At 42.0% G+C, this 17,338-nt stretch overlaps 1 protein-coding gene across 8 annotated transcripts in view; it reads right to left on the bottom strand.

Annotated features, from left to right (window-relative positions):
- lpp (LIM domain containing preferred translocation partner in lipoma) overlaps nt 1–17,338 on the bottom strand; it is a 273,606-nt gene that overhangs the window by 27,443 nt on the left and 228,825 nt on the right. For all 8 annotated transcript variants that reach the window (XM_061240899.1, XM_061240898.1, XM_061240902.1 and 5 more), the window contains one exon: nt 4,989–5,158. In XM_061240899.1, coding sequence (XP_061096883.1) covers nt 4,989–5,158 — 170 coding nt within the window. The remainder of the gene's footprint in view (nt 1–4,988; nt 5,159–17,338) is intronic.

Below are 17,338 nucleotides of genomic sequence, written 5' to 3'. Positions count from 1 at the left end.
CTCTTCACGCTTGGGAGTGACACATCTCTTTAGAGACTAAAGTGTCACGTTCATTCCCTAATCGTACAGAGGCGTATGACCCCGAGGAAGCGAATAAAAGAAGAAGAAATTACTTTCATTAAGAAATTCAGATTTTTTCCCCCTTCCTTTTGATCTTGTGCCAGAAGAACATTTATGCTGATGAAATGCATAAATAAAGTTCTTAAATTATCTGGCCCTCTTCAGAGAATGTATTAGAGTTGGAAAACTTCCAGCACTGACTGATACAATCATTTGGAGTGCTTCTGGATGGAGGCGATTGAGGAATAGATGTAGAACTGGCAGATCAGGCATACTTTTCTAAATGTCTTATTCAATACAGCGCCCAGACTGGATGAACGTATAGAAAACCTGACATTCAAGAGCCTTAAATTAAATCAAACAGGCACATGCAATAGCTTCAGTAGACTGAACAGGCTACTCCTTTTTCAGTATCCTGACCCAACTGGCAATTGCAAATCAATGTATGTAAAAAGGAAGGTATAGCTTCAGGCTAAGATATACAGTAGAAAATGATCTTCAAGGGTGTTCACCGGGGGATATAAGTAGGAAGAGGAAAACCACATAAACATGTTTGAGAACATTTACAGAATATGTACAGTAAGAAAGCATATAGGATATACAGTAACACTATTTTCCTATGTAATTATCATTACTATTCTTTTTACATTCACGTTAAGTATTTAGCCGACACAGAGCAACCACAGAGTTTGTTTTACATACATAACCTGCAATTCAGGATAAGTACTTTCCTTAACCACTGTATTCTATTTCCGTCCTATTTAATAACTTTACTGAGGAACATTAAAGCAATGAGGGTTTAATTTCTGGACCTTTCTAGGGTTCAGAATAATGTAGAAATTAGTATTAAAAATCAATTGACTTCCATGTTTAAAAATGAACTCTATTTAGCATGATGTGCTTGCATACTGACGTGTAGTGCTTGGGATCGATCTGTTCTCATCTGCTCAGCCACTCTGTGGAGTAGTATGCGCTAGCCTGCTCACAAGCAGCCCTCCACTTACCAGACCCCCTCTCCTCTAACAATTACGCTCATCGCAGTAATGGCAAATCAAATTAATTACAACTCGCAAATGTGGCCGGCTCCCCACGCGAGTTACCGGGGTCAGGGAGACGGAGAAATATCGCAGTTCTAAAAACAGCCTAAACAACTCATTAGCTAACAAGCCGCGCAGGCATGGGGGGGTCGTGAGAGCCTAATCAAGTTCATCTTGAAAGGTCTTTCATCAATACTTTGAGTCGAGGACCAGACGCGGCTCGGCGCACTACATCCCGGCACCATTAGGCTTTCAGTTCGCCTCTCGGTCTTGTTCCGCGGGGACACCCTTGGCGTTTCGATGTCCCAGAGCGGCAAAGGCACGGGGGAAAGTTAAGCGACGGGGATGTCGAGATCCCCTCCCACGTTTGGGAGTCATCGCCACAGGGGGACGACTTCATTTCCCTGAAAGACCTAGGGTTATTTTAAATCTGTCAGCACTCCTAGAAGTGGTGCGAACTTCCCGGCGTCCCTGATTGCGGCAGAGCAGGATTGAGAAAGACCAGTGCCCAGAAACAGACAGGAGTCAAACTGAAACTTCAACGAAAGAGAAAGGTTCCCTTGTCTAGAATTTCCAAGTGCACACACACACACAAGCGCATGCACCGAGAGGGAATTTGCAGCATTAACTTGTAGGTTTTCAGAACGTATTTTCATCAGGAAGATTTACATTCAGTTAAGGGTAATTGATGTTAAGTCTGAAACGAGCGCTGTCATACATTTAAAACATGTAGCTCAGGCCAGACAGTAAATCTACGTGCTATAATGAATTTGATGACACAAATTAACTGCCTGCTATGTGCAATGTTCCATATTAAGTATGAAAATTATAACTGCCTATAAAATCTAAGTTCAAAACTTGGGTTAAAAAAACCATCAAAAATAAAAAATATGTTGCACCCCTAATCTAGTTCTATCTAGCTGCTGAAAGAGGTTTTTAGAAACTGCATGTTTACGTAGCCTATGCCTAGGATTGATATTTCATTTATCAACATACTGTATGAACAACAAAAGTATTGAAAGGATTTCTATGAAGCTGGCTGCCAGTGCTTTATTGACATCTCTGTGCAACGTTTTAGCCATTCCTTAGGGTTAGCCACACACTCTGCAACTTCAATGTGAGCTGACCTTACTGACACTGCTGTCATAAGCTAGCGTAAAGCACAGATGTGAAAGGGCTTGTGATGTAACCTTTGAGACAGCATCACTATTGACACCTTCCTCCTAGTATTGTGAGTGCAGGACAGTTAGCAATTGCATAGAAACCATTTGCCTCTAGAAAGGCACTCATTATAACGAGCTCAGTCTACACTCAATTTTCCAATGCTGTCTCAGTGTTGGGGTAATTTTATTTGCTTCAAAAATATCAGTATTCTATCGGCTATGCTGTCTTTCAAGAATTTATGAGAGGTCCTCTGAAATAAGTTGATGATTTAAGGCAGATGTAAGGCAATGTGACAGGCAAAAATATACTCATTTTAAGTTGAGCTTAATTTCATTGTGTTCATTGTTTGAGCTACCATCAAGAGGCCAAGCATTCACTTTGTATTACTGGAATTTTAGCTGACGATCTGCAGCATATACAGTCAGTGAGCACTTTATTAGGTAGACCTGTACACCAGCTTGTTAATGCAAATATTTAATCAATCATGTGACAGCAACGAAATGCATACAAGCATGTAGATGTGGTATTTTTCAGACCAAATTCCAGAATGGGGAAGAAATGTGATCTAAGTGACTTTTACCGTGGAATGATTGTTGGTGCCAGACAGTGTGGTTTGAGTATCTCAGAAACTGATGATTTCCTGTGATTTTCACATAAGCATTTAATATGAATTAAATCTAGATTAAGTAAAGCAAAATAATTAACACATTTTTATCAAGTGATACATGCATACACTTGTTTTCTCAAAATGCACATACTCTTATAACATAAGCAAAAGATATGGGAACAGAAAAGTCACAATACCCTTAGAAAAGTTTCATGTCCCAGAAGGTGTGACATGCATATTACTGGAACCTTCTCTCATTTTCTGATGAGTGCCATTGATTTAAGAACTAAGAGACTTTTCAAATTATATTTTTGGTTAAAAAAGGGAAGGAGTGGAGGGAAGGTCATCATTTCCAAATCTGTAAAGGGAAGTAATCCTTAGATTCAAAATTGATTTTAATACTCAAGTTTAAACCTTGAGTGTGATTTGTCTGGGCGGGACATGAGTTGTGGCAAGCTGCACTGGCATAGTGACATTTTCGTCCTGGACTTGGACACCTGAGGCCGCTTGGTAATTTGGTAATTTGGCACCTTGACACGTGCCGAAGTGAAATGAGAGTCGCTGTTGGGGTTGTGTCAGCGATCAAGCTGTGTTCTGCAATTTTGGTGGTTCATATTTCAATTCTGGTGCTTCATATTGTCATTTTGGTGCTTCATATTCTAATTTTGGCGCTTCATATTGTGATTTTAGTGCTTCATATTGCAATTTTTTTCAACTGCAATTTTGTTGCGGCATAGACGGAAAATTCACCTCTGCATGGCTTACCTGCTCAGACCAGGTCAGTGGAGCAAGGAACTGTGAGTTGCTCATTTTTAGGGTTTCTCATGCAATGCACTATATTCGAAAGCCATTTTCGGGAATCGAATGCTGTCCATTTTGACATTGATTATAAATCCCTCCAAGCAGGAAAATTACATATTTTGCATATGTAGTTAATTGTCTTTTTTTATAATGTTAATTACTGTATTGTATATATTTAATTTCTGCTTTTAATTGCCTACGGCTATACTGCACTGTGGTCAAAGTACTGTATTCCATTATTTTTCTTAAAGCTGGCTGTAATGAGAAGAATGAAAATAAAGAGTAGAACATCATTTTAATCATGCGACTGCAGTTAAAATGATAGCTACATGGAAGCAACATGCATTAACTGCATTAGTTACTGTATCTCCTCCCAAACTAACTAAAATCATCAGCTCTTGCCTGCCAGCTTGAGATTCCATAGATTTTTCCATGATGACTCTGTACTTTTTTGTTCAATAATTGAACTTGCTAGAATCTCAGGAAAATTTTCATTTAGGGTTGAAACTTGTAATCCCGTTGACTTGGCTGAAGTAAGGAGCCCAGTTGTGCTCTGTGCTCATCACTGTTGTGCCCATGGTAGTGCTCAATATCGAAGACTGAAAAACCACAAGCCGTGTTATTGTTTTGTCTTGAAGGTATTCTGTGTGGCAGCCTTAAATGGAAGTTCATGTGTGGGTCATGCTATCCATGTAGCCTGTAGGCTATACATTCAAAATGGAGGAGCCAAGAAAAACTTACTCCACCCCACCTTATGGGTTCTTTGCCATTGGAGACAAAATAATAACTAAGAACAAAGCTGCCTTTCGCAAGTAGCAACTGCCCTACTAACCTTCTAATGGCTGACACTTTTTTCCCCTCCAAAGGAGATTGGTCAGTTCAGTTTAGTGAATCAATCATGGACTCTATGCTTTGTAAATTTCTATTTCGTATGAGCAGCAGTCGATCTCCCGAGCCACTTTATTGCTGTAAACAGCATCATTGGCGTTGTTATGCTTTTGGCTCAGGCTTATTTGTGAAAAGTCTCCACTGGGCAGAATCCCAAAGCAAAGCCAATGTTCTGGTCTAACACATATAGCTCAAGGTAACCAATGTAATTTCCGAAGCCATGCTCACCCCTTAATAAGGTTGTACAGTGGGTCAGGCTCTCTCACGACAAAGAGCATGCACTACACATACGGCGGGACTTGTAGCACATAGGCCTATTGACACTCACTCATTTGTCAATATCTCAGCTGAAAAAATGATGAACTAAGCACAGACAGTGGTGGAAGAGGCGGACGAGAAAGAGGAGGAGGAGGACCAGCGGGCGGACTCACGATATAGCAGGGCTCGCAGAACGGTTTCTTCTCCACGGCGTAGAAGGGCTTGCCGCACAGCTGGAGGCCGCAGGCGACGCAGACGAAGCAGCGCACGTGGAAGACCTGTTCCATGGCGGTACAGCCGCTGCCATCTCCAACCACGTTCTCCCCACAGCAGGAGCAGCTACCTGTAGGGGGAGGGGGCATCAGCAGCCCATCTCACATTCTGTGCTTTCCTCGCACCTGCCTGCAGAGACTGTGCAAACACTGCAACCTGTTACACAGGAGCACCGTATGGGGCAGGGGCACCCCGCTGGAAAAAAAAAAGCTCAAGCTATAGGGGGCAGCCTGTAGCCTTGTGGTTAAGGTACATGACTGGGACCAGCAAGGCTGCCGGTTCAATCCCCAGTGTAGCCAAGATAAGATCCGCACAGCTGTTAGACGCCTGTGCAAGGCCCTTAACCAGGGGGGTTTGTCTCCTGCTTAGTTGAATCAACTAAGGTGCTTTGGATAAAAACATCAGCTAAAAAACTGCAATGCAATGTAGCTAGGTTTTGAAACAGCTGGTAGCTGGATGACCAGTTCAGACTAGCTCCCAGCTTGACATGGTTTGACCAGCTCAAGCTATGTTTTGAAACTAGCTGGTTGATCAGCTCATACCCAGCTAGACCAGCTTGGCCATGTTGGTTGACCAATTTATAACCAGCTTGAACATTGAGCTTGTCAAAGCTGGCAGAGCTGGATTTGAAAAACTGTCAGTAGCATGCCACAATTACGACCATTTCTACACAAACTCACCAGACGCAAGAGCTTAAAGATAAGATACTTTTATCTACTTTACAAAGGCTTTACATCTTCAAACCAGACACAGCGCTGTAATATAGATCTAATGGCTACGAGAATTATCATTTTTAGATAAGATTTGATATGAATTATGAAAGCTTTCAATGCACGTGGAACTGAGAAGAAAATAATTGTGACAGAAGTTGTGCTGGTACACATCTTAATTTTCAATTGCTTTACTGACAAACGATTAGCATATTTAATCTATTCATATTCAAATAGATTCAAGCTCATAAAGAAGAAACACAAGGAAGGCACAAAAAATATTTTTAGAATTTCTTTTAACTCATTCTCCAAAAGTAAAATAAATTCTTAACAGACCCATCCTCGCAACCCTCACAAAATTATACTGTACACACCAACAGATGGTGTAATTGGCATAACAATTACATTAGATTAGATATATTGCTATTTTCCATGTTCATAACTGAAGAATCATAAAGCAACAACCTGTACAAAGAGTCAAACTCATTAGCGATAATCTGCTGCTAGCAATGTGTTGGGGGGCAACAGTGCTGATATTTTTGTAAGAGAGAGCCTGATTGCATATTATAGGACACGGCATTTGGATATCATTAATTGAATTGAAGATATCATTAATTGAGTTTATGATGTCTCAAACTCAATGCAAGATATCTTCAAACCAATTAATGACACTAGCAATTTAATTAGCAGTATCTTAAAATAGTGTGGTTGAAGAGATATCGCTGAATGTTTTCTTTTTACACATCTGAAGGCAGATAGATGTGTAAGATATTCTGAATTAATTTAACTTTGGTTCTGCAGTTTTTTTTTCTTCTATTCTTTAACTTTTTCCCTCTAGTCTTTGATTGAATTCGTTATGATTCGACTTACTTTCTGTTCTGAATTGAGCACATTATACCAGTAAAGATGAGGTAGGCCTACAAACTTCAACCAGACATAAAACATACTCAAATTTCAACAACTGTATCTACTTCTTACTTTACATTAAAGGTGGACAAAAACTGCATTTAATACGTTGCCGGTACACAATCAAATGTATAGTTTAAAGTAATCTACAGATTAATAAGCAAAATCACATACATACATGGCACATACTGTATTACTGAGTAGTGTATTAGTGTACTCAATCATTGTATTCCAAGCAATTGCCTGCAGTTGCATCAGGTAAATTCGAAAAAAAACAAAAAAAACAATGCTCTCTCATGCACACACCAGTGGCTTGCTGGGCCAATCCCAGTTTGGGTTCTGTCACCTCAGTAGGAAGGTTATAATTTTAACCTACTTAGAACTCAGGAAAGACTGTCAAAATTAGATTTAGCACATCAATTCAAAGGTTGTGCCGATCACACCTCAACATATGATAACTACTGTATTTACCTTCACTATAAATACACTGCAACAAGAATAAATAGCGTATTTAAAAAAATAAATAAATTAAAAAAAAACTGACATTCACACCATTTGAAAAGCATGTTTACAGTGTTACTAAACAGTGGATTAAAACATTGCTGCCAATTTATCACATTTTAAGAATTGCACGCATGAAAAAAGATGCATGAAAACAGATTGTAAGAAGCTTGTAAATGGGTTTTAAACCTTCTCTTTAAGATTTGAAATTATTCAGAAACCATATTCCTTTAATGTTATACCATAAAATATGTTTACAGTACCTCTTGACACACTGGAATACCAACAACCAAAAACTAAATCTAAATGTATTAACTATAGACAATACTATACATCTTCTGCTTACATTACATTATAAGTGTTTTAACTAAGTAATCATTTGTATTATTACATATTTAAGAACATAAACCGGCCTTTTAACATCATTTATAAATAGTGATGTTAATTAAAGGATGCACTCTGCCTGTCACAAATATCGATGGCTCCTATTACTTTCTATCTTTTCTAACAAATGGTACCTGCATACGTGGCCTCGATTGCAAAGCCAACGAGTAAGAATTACATAGGTGATTCTGTACCTGCCTAAAGTTTATAACAAGAAAATAATTGTCATAAAATAATCACTGTAATTTCTAAAATCATGTTTTGAGAAAATCGACTCCAAACATACAAAGAAGTAAATAATTATACTAATTTCACCATACACATGGTCTAATCATTCAAAAGGTGGTAATATCCTGAAAGTTGAACAGTTGAGGGATGATTTGTAGCAGTAAACAGAAAGTACACAGATTTTTTCAGTGGAACAGAATCTAAACAAAAAATGTTTGAAATCCTCATCTCAAATCACCTCTACACTATCACTGTACTGGTACAATCGAGAGAGGAAACTCAAAAGCTCCACTGTTTCTTTTCAGCTGTGAACATATGGCAGTGGCCTGCAACCCTGGATTTGGAGAGCTACTGGTTTTTGTTTGTACCGTAAAATCAGCACCCTGTTGAGACCCAGGTAATCAGGTTAGGTGAGTTAAGTGTGTAAACAACTACCCTAATTAAGTGCAGAGTAACAACAAAAACCAGCAGACTCATTAGCTCTCCAGGAACACGGTTGGGGACCAAACCTGACATATGGTTATGCTTTCATACACAGTATTACAATTACAGCACTCCTCACCCTCCAGTCCCCTTTCTGTATGATGAGCCAGGCACTGCTGGCCCCCTTGGCTTCGTTGTGATTCAAGCCTCAAGGCTGCTGTTCACCAGCTTCCTCTTCACACAGCAAAAGGTTATACACACCAGGTTCTTAAATTCCTCACGGCATGGCCTGACATTTCCATGGGGAATGGATGAAGTTCAGTGAGTTGAGGGCATAGATGTCCCAGCTCTGTGTAATTATATAAGCTTAAGTATGTAAAAGACACAGACATGCATGGGTAAATATGCCCTGCATTCCCCGCTATGCCAATGAAATGCCAAAAAAAAAAAAAAAAAACAATGTTTGAATTTCATGACTCAAGGTCATTTTTAGGCAGTATGTTTATGCAAACAATTTCACAGGTCCTTAACTTCCCCACCGTAACAGAGTAAGTCACAAGTCTTGTTAGCCTTGCTTAATTACAATATAAATAGCTTGGAGAGGCTGTAGTGACATGCAATCAGTAGGAATACACTCAGAGGACAATAACAGCACTTTGATTTGATAAAGATCTTTGCGGTTGTAATTATCTCATTCCAACCTCGAGTCACAGCTCAGCAAAGATTATAACATAATCTCACAGCAAATCCTAGGAAATGAATTTCATCAAACTACTGCTCTCGAGTTTGAAAAAGGATATGTTCCATAAAATAAAGCAGTCAAGTGCATTTTATGTTTTCTCATCAATAATTTCCAGTGACTGCTAAAACAAGTATTCTCAATTTCTAGAGGCTGCTAAAATGGAGAGGTTTTCTAAATTATGTAGGATGAGAATGCGACTAGTACCATATTCACCCTGTGGATATTATTCCAAATACAGTTTTAGCTGGGCATCAGGAATTCTCTGCATGAAAGTACAAACTACTCCCATATGCCCCTCTGTTCTGGGAAGGGAGCACAAAGCTTAATATAAAAACTTCAAATTGTTCTTTTATAACAAGCATGACAGAGAATTTCAGGGAGGGTTAATTTACACACTACACATATTCAACCGCCCTTAGATACATCAGTAATATTACATATGAAATAAAAAAAGAAAAGAAAAAAGAAAACAGCGCCGTCCAAACAAACTGGAGGAGGCTGAGTGTGGTTAGACAGCTTAATTGGATAAAAGGAAAAGATTTTAAAAACCTACCGACTGCATTCTGTAAATAATGGATTTCGAATGTATTTGTAGTGACAGTGAAACGCTGCTGTTTGCGATGGGGGAGACGTTGAGCGGAGACTCTTTTTGTTTTTTTTTGTTTTTTTTTTTCTCCCTCGACAACGCGTCGTCCAAGCTCCGCTAGAAGGAGAGTGAGCGAACATACTGCTGAATTCGATGTTACACTGGGCGGGAATCAAAGAAAGGCCATGTAAATAAAATAAATAAAGAATAACTGTTGCAGGGGTCAGTTTCCTTGCTCTGCCGCGCTGAGAATACAAAATTATGTTCAGGAGACAGGGTGCCTGAACCCTGTCTGCAGAACCATGCACCTCTCTGGTGTGTGCGCTTTGTGAAACTCAGCTCCCCAAGGACTCAGAAAACAATGAGACTATTTTTACAAATAGTTATTGATTTAAATTACTACATATTCGTCTTATTTATACACTCAGTGAGCACTTTATTAGGTATTTATTAGACAAATTTTTTAGACTTATTATCCTCTAGCATTTATATAGCGCCTTTATCCAAAGTGCTGTACAATTGATGCGTCTCATTAACCGATTCATTCACACATTCACACACTGGTCACACATTCACACAGGTCCATTTTCAGACTGGCAGGGTAGGCAGACTTTCTTCTTTTTTTTTCTCTTTTTTTTTTACAGAGACTAGGGCCGCAACATTGACCGGATGTGACAGGTCTTAAAAATAAATCAAAATGAGAAGAAAGTCACGCTAAATTGTTTATGCTTAGTTAGGGACGTAAACAAACAGAGGGCAGTGAATGTGAAGAAGGGGGAGGGGGCGAGTGCAAACGGATGCATTTAGCGACCGCTGTGGGCGGCTGAATGACCGCCCACAGCGGCCGCTCTCCTTCCCCTCCAGCACCATCTATGCCCCGCTTTAGGAGCTTCCGTCCGATTGTGCAATTCTCTTGCCTTCGTGGGCCTGGATGTGACGGAAGGAATTGCTGTCATCACTGCCTCAGTGTCCCAGTGCTACTGCCATAGTGATACTCCCTCTCCTTCACCGTCATCGGCAATGTCAGGCTCTTACGATGGGCAGAATCACTAGGGCTGCAGTGCTGGGGGAATCAGGGGCCCTGCCTCGATCACGCCCCTGGGGTGTGTGTATGTGTGTGTGTGTATGTGTGTGTGTGTGTGCGAATGTGCATGTGAGTGTGTGTGTGTGTGTGTGTGTGTGCATGTGTATGTGAGTATGTATGCGTGTGCATACGTGATTGTGTATGGGTGTTGGTTCGATATTTTGGAAACAGGTTGATAAATGTGATGTGGCCAGCTGTCAGGAGAAGAGTGGGCAGAATGGTGGCAGCCAAGGGGGAATGTGGGGGGAATGTGTGTGTGCATTTGTATAGGGGTACATGTGTGTGCATGTGTGTAAGTGTATGTGTGTGCATGTGAATAGGGGTATACAGTATGTGCCTGCGTGCGTGTGTATGAATAGGGGTGTGTGCGTATTGTGTGTGCATGGGTGTGTGTGTGTGTGTGTATGCGTGTGAATAGGGGTATATGTGTGTGTGTGTGTATGTGTATGTGTGTGAATAGGGGTGTGTGTGTGTGAATAGGGGTATATGTGTGTGTGTGTGTGTGTGTGTGTGTGTGAATAGGGGTATATGTGTGTGTGTATCTCTGTGAGTGTGTATGTGTATGTGTTTGAACAGGGGTATATGTGTGTGCGTGTGTGTGTGTGCGTGTGTGTGCGTGAATAGGGGTATACAGTATATGACTGCGTGCGTGTGTATGAATACGGGTGTGTGTGTACTGTGTGTGCATGTGTGTGTGTGTGTGTGTGTATGCGTGTGAATAGGGGTGTGTGTGTGTGAATAGGGGTATATGTGTATGTGTGAATAGGGGAATATGTGTGTGTGTGAATAGGGGTATATGTGTGTGTGTGTGTGTGTGTGTGTGTGTGTGTGTGTGTGTGAATAGGGGTATATGTGTGTGTGTGTGTGGGTGTGTGTGTGAATAGGGGTATATATGTGTGTGTGTGTGTGTGTGAATAGGGGTATATGTGTGTGTGTGTGAATAGGGGTATATATGTGTGTGTGTGTGTGTGAATAGGGGTATATGTGTGTGTGTGTGTGTGTGTGTGAATAGAGGTATATGTGTGTGCATGTGTAAGTGTGTGTGTGTGTGTGTGTGTGTATGTGTGTGTGTGAATAGGGGTATATGTGTGTGCATGTGTAAGTGTGTGTGTGTGTGTGTGTGTATGTGTGTGTGTGTGAATAGGGGTATATGTGTGTGCATGTGTAAGTGTGTGTGTGTGTGTGTATGTGTGTGTGTGTGAATAGGGGTATATATATATGTGTGTGTGTACTCTGTATCCTGGGGTCAGTCGCTCACACTGAAACGAAATGGAGCAGCCCGAGTGCCTGGGAGCTCCAGCTGGGCTCACACGGCAGCTGATCCGGCGTGGCTGAGTGGAGACGTCTCAGTGAGGAGCGTTAGCGCCGCCGCCGGGCTTCACCTGCCGTGAACCCACACCGGGCGGGCTAGCACGCCGCGCGCACCTCAGAGATTAAAGAGCGACCTGGCAGGGCCCACCACAGCCAGGGCTGGACGATTCGCGAAACCAACCCCAAAAATAAGACGCTAAGCACGCGAAACACTGCAGGAAAAGAAAAGGAAAAGGAAAAGCCCCGGCTCAGCTCTCAGCCACTGCAACTGCTGCAGGCTCCCAGAACCGCCGGTGGAGGATATGAAGCGGCCTGCACTAATACCGTTAGCACTCCGCCGCAGCGACATACTGAGGACAAACACTGACAGCCTCCTCTTTTTCAGGATCGAGTCTACCCAAAGTATTTTCTGCTCGTCTCAATCACAATAGTGTTTTGACTTTTAGATTTCCGCGGCGTCTTGTATCCCCGCAATCTAATAAAACACCTGTGCGTAAGTAGATAACAGGTAATCCACTCTAGTCTGCCTCTCAGCCATCAATATCCCGCCCTCACTGTGACAGGATTAAACACAAACAATGAGCTGACAGCAGACACCCAGATTGATATTGTATTCATAAATCTTCCATCGTTTCAAAACAGTGCTCTTCCTTTTTTTTTTTTTTTGGAGGAGGAGGAGTTGCACTTATTGCTGTAACAACACAAATTGTTATTTTTGTTTCTGATTACTGTACGTAATGACTCATTTTTAAAACCCGCCACATCCTGCGTAGAGTGTTTTGGTCCTGAGGTGGTTTTTCGTTGCATTGGCAAATATGAGGGAATCCTGTTCTTGCAGCTGTTGCCCAATAGCTAACCACAATTTTGGCAAAGATCACCCACACTCACATTGTTCTTAGCCCAGTGATATTCTAGTGACTGGGCGTCTTCACTTTTGCCGTTTTCTCCTTAGGATTGACATAATTTTACCATCAGCAAAGCAAACGCAGAATAATGCTTCTCCTCAACTTTGTGCTGTCGATAGCTACTTTGGGCTGTGATGACACATTACATACAGTATAATATTTGTTATTTGCTGTGAAACAGAGCCACCTAGGTTAAATAACTAGTTGCTGCTGGTTTAGTTTCAACCAATGACCAAAAAGAGTTTCAAAAATGAAAACTATTCAAATGTAACTCGAACAAAGTGTCTGCTAAGCACGTGGAACAGATGGAATCAATCCTAGGCCACGATTTCAAAATGGCTGATGTCAGAAGTAGAGCAAAACACACCGCTGGAAAGAAAGAAGGCTGTGGAGATCCAGAGAATCTACTGTGCTGGCCTCGAAAGCACAAAGCTGTGCCCTTCGGTCTTAAGGGGAAGACAGAGCAGCACCCAGACCTGACCTGGGCTGGGGTTACAACATTTCAGCACAGCAGGCATTGCACTTGTTTTGACAGACACAAGTGGGAGCGAATTTAAAAGCAAACTCCTCGGAGTTTGCTGAAGGCAACTGAGCAATATGCAAATGCATTCAACCAAAGTATCTAGGACAATGCGCAAAGCTGTCTAACGGAAATCCTATTAATACATTAACTTGCGAGGCTTTATTTTCTTTTAAAGAAATACGGGCGCCTGCGTGTGAACGTGGTACGCCAGACAAAACTTTTGTGGCTGCCCTGACCCATTTACCTTAGCTGGTCCTGAAGGGCCTTTGGGAGCAGCCTCACAGTTTTGGAACCTCTCCACGGGGCTCCCCTTCTGAAGACTTAATAAAAGATGTGGTTTGAATGGGGGCTAATTCCGGCTACCACGTGATATATCAGTCAGTGCATTTTCCCTCCCGTCACCAAGATGTCTAAAGAAAGGAAATCCAGTCACCACCAGATCAGGCTGAATGCTGAGAAGAGGCCTGCGACTTCTCTTCACAGTGACCTCCCAGTGACTACTGCACACTGGAATCCTCAGATACAAGCAGTGTTACCTTGCTTGCAATGTACTTTTTTAACAGCGTCATGCATAACATGTATAAGTATAGGCATGCACTTTCCACACTACACTGCATTAAATCAGTTCTGTTGGCCATTTAAGACTGGATTGCAACCATGCAAATGTATGGTGTGTTGGGAGACAGAAAAATTCAGGCTACCTAAATGGCCATGTTTCATATACAGTAGCACTGGATATGAGCGGTCATTAAATAAATAAATCATAAAAATAAATTAGTGTCCAAATCGTGTATTCATAAATAATTGACCTGGGCATTTAATCACTCAACTCTGTGCTCTGATACTTGGCATTAGATAAAGCACTGCTGGAATGGAGGGTTGGATTTTCTTTTAGTTTTTTAAGGGAGCGCCCACACAAGTTGGTGCCACCTGAGGCCAGGCAACTACGAGGCACAGATTAAGCTGCCCCATCTTATTAAATTTCCTCTAACGTGGTACACCTCCGCGAGACCTAAGTGGATTAAATATGAGGGATGCTGACATTAAAAATGCTGTTTCAGGGACACCAAATCTAATATAAAACTCTAAGTCAAGACTAATCATGGACGTTTAAATGAAGCCCCTGAAATGAAGCCAGTGTGTGGGGCTCCTACTGGGTAACTGCATTTCCTCGACAACCAGCTACCACTCACTCCAGCTTTCTTCCTTCCTTCTCCAGGTTTTGTATGCATGTTTAAACAGAAGACTGATTAGACAAAACACTGACAACAAACAACGCTGATTGCAGACGGAACACTGATTACAAACACGTTGTTTGTTTGCATACAGACATTGTTTCGTTGTGCTTTTCCTGACAGGTTTGTGTGTGCGTACACATTTGTGTGCGTCTGTGTGGGTCAGCATGGGTGCGTGTGTGAGTGTCTGTTAGAGAGAGAGGCCTCAGTGCTCATCGGTGGACATTAACATATCTGAAGCGCAGTTTGAAAAACCCTCAATTTAAAACAGTACTCTCAACATTGAAGCAAGAGAACAAGATCTTCTTTTATTCCCCGGTGCCTTGAATAACCCTTGGAGTCATTTGAAAGCCCAGCCTCATAAAAAGCACTACAACAGATGCGTTTGATTGGAAGCCCATCAAAGACATTAGCAACACTAATAAAATTTAGCAGCACGAGGACAAAGATACAGTCCGGTTGAAAGAGATCATGGCCTAGCTCTGATTAATCATGTTAATGAACAGCCCTGGGTCTAATACACCCCCATTCTCTCCACCCACAGCCTCCACACCCACCCCCCAAATCCCCCCCCCACCCCCCAAAAAAAAACCTTAAAAATTTTTAATCAGATGTATTGTGATTGCAAAGTCCTTGTGATCTGCTCTGGCAAGAAAGAACCCTCGGGGCTGGAGTTATTTTACTATTGCCTGTGATTGCGTGTAGCCTTCCACAGTGACAGCTAACACATGTAAATAAATCAACCTGGGATGATGTTCATTTTGGGCGCTGCTGTGGCAATGGAGCAGAGCGCGTGCCTGCTCCTTTGATAAAGAGTTGGCTTGTGTAGAGCCCCCTCCCCTCTACAGAAGAGGGAAGTGTCATGGTGTCAGCCAGCCTCCTGCTGTGTCCTGCCTGGCCTGGGGAACTCATCGTCACTACCTGAGTTACCTTACTTACGTGTGCGACTCACTTCATTTCAGCGATGGCCAAGTTTAGCGACCCTCACTGGGCGGGTGGCCAGGGGCAGGCTAGCATATCCCAGGGCACTCAGGGAATGCAGCAGATGTCCAACTGAAAGGACGGCAGGGAGCTTCAGAAGCCGATCTGGCGGAATCACACTGCCTTCTCTACCAGGCCAGAGGGATTTATTTGGCTGATGTCTAATGCAAACCCAATTAGGCTCTTTGGCTGGGATTGAGGAAAACGGAACGGAACTCACGATACAGGAGTTTTAATATCCTATATGTAATTCTGTGGGGGGTTTTTTTGTGTCTGCTTTCTTTAGTTGCGGGCATCAGCAGACCCGGTTTAAATGCAGGCCACCGGAAGCACGCGATCCAACGGGTTTTAGATGTGAGCGGTCGGCGGAAGAACGGTCACAGCGTTCGAGGACAGGGAGGGTCGACGGCTTGAACGAGCGCTCCTCTGGGACAGCCTTCGTCGAATTCCGATGAAAACCTCTCGCAACCAGAGAGGCTGCAAATAGCGTTCGCCTTGCATTAATTAACACAGCTAATGTGATTTTTGAGTAGCGGAGAATGCGATTTACGCGGTTCAGTTAAGAGGGCATTCCAGCGCTGAGGAGAGCTGTAGATGAAATAATCAGCTGTGGTCAGAGACAGAAAGTCCCTCAATACAGCTGAGATGATGGAAGGTGGGAGGTAGGCGGGGATGCCACATCCTTCACAGGGATAAGGATCACTTCCCATTTCTTCCAAATGAGTCGGCACATTTAGCATTCAATCGAACAGATTTTGGGGAGGTTTTCTCCTTCATGTATTCTCAAGGGAACAAAACAACATGAACTGATATTAATTACATTTTGTTCAAGCACTAATGGACATCACATCTCTTTAAGGCTCCATAGCAAGAGTGCATGAAGCCAAATTGACCAATACAGAACTTCTAAAGGACATTGCGTTCAGTACTACCAGAGCCTACTTGAACATAGAATGAAACACCCTCAGGCTCCTTTTAGAATGGGTTAGGGAAATAGGCAGAAGGGGGCAGGTAGGGGTGGGAAATTACAAATTACCGAGTTGTATGAGTGAGGTTAGGTGGGTTGGTGGGGTGGGCAGGGGGGAAAAGTTTAGCACCACTTCCTTGTAACCCTTTAAAGTGCAAGATTACAAATGTGTGATGAGAATGTTCTTAACTGCACATTCTAACACTGATGTAACAATCACTATCCGTAACTGAGAGCCACCAATTCTTCAAAAATGTGACTTTTGTAATTCTTATGCCCCCCTTCACTGTACCACATTTTTTTTGTGTTTTTAGTGCGGATGGCTATAAATATAGCACAGTGAAATGCAAATGAAAATGGGAACCCCCTGCCAGTTTTATGTTTGAGCAGGAAAATAAAAATAAGTGACCACAAAAAAGTTTTTTTTTTTAGTATAATTCAAGTGATAGCAGAATAGCAGTGACTACAGAAAAGCACACTTTAGAATCAGTTAGAATGCAACACTCCTACAAGTCCTACAAACTGAACTATCCTGATAATCACATTCAACGATCTCGCCAAGGTATTAATTAATTAATTAAATATAAAGATTTTGAGAAATGCCAGATTTTGTGACCTATTTAGCATATATCCAGGTTTGTTGCCAAGTCAGCTCATAACTTCAGGATCAGCAAAATGGATGTGTCTGGACAGGTCAGAAACTCGTCTGAATAGACGAGGCCCGATTTTTTCCAGGGGGCGTCGAGGGCCACCAAATTGGACGA

The sequence above is a fragment of the Conger conger genome, chromosome 4 (assembly GCF_963514075.1).
Source record: "Conger conger chromosome 4, fConCon1.1, whole genome shotgun sequence".
Classification (NCBI taxonomy): Eukaryota; Metazoa; Chordata; class Actinopteri; order Anguilliformes; family Congridae; genus Conger; species Conger conger.
Note: the sequence above shows the minus strand (reverse complement) of the source record. Positions and strands in the feature narration are given on the sequence as shown.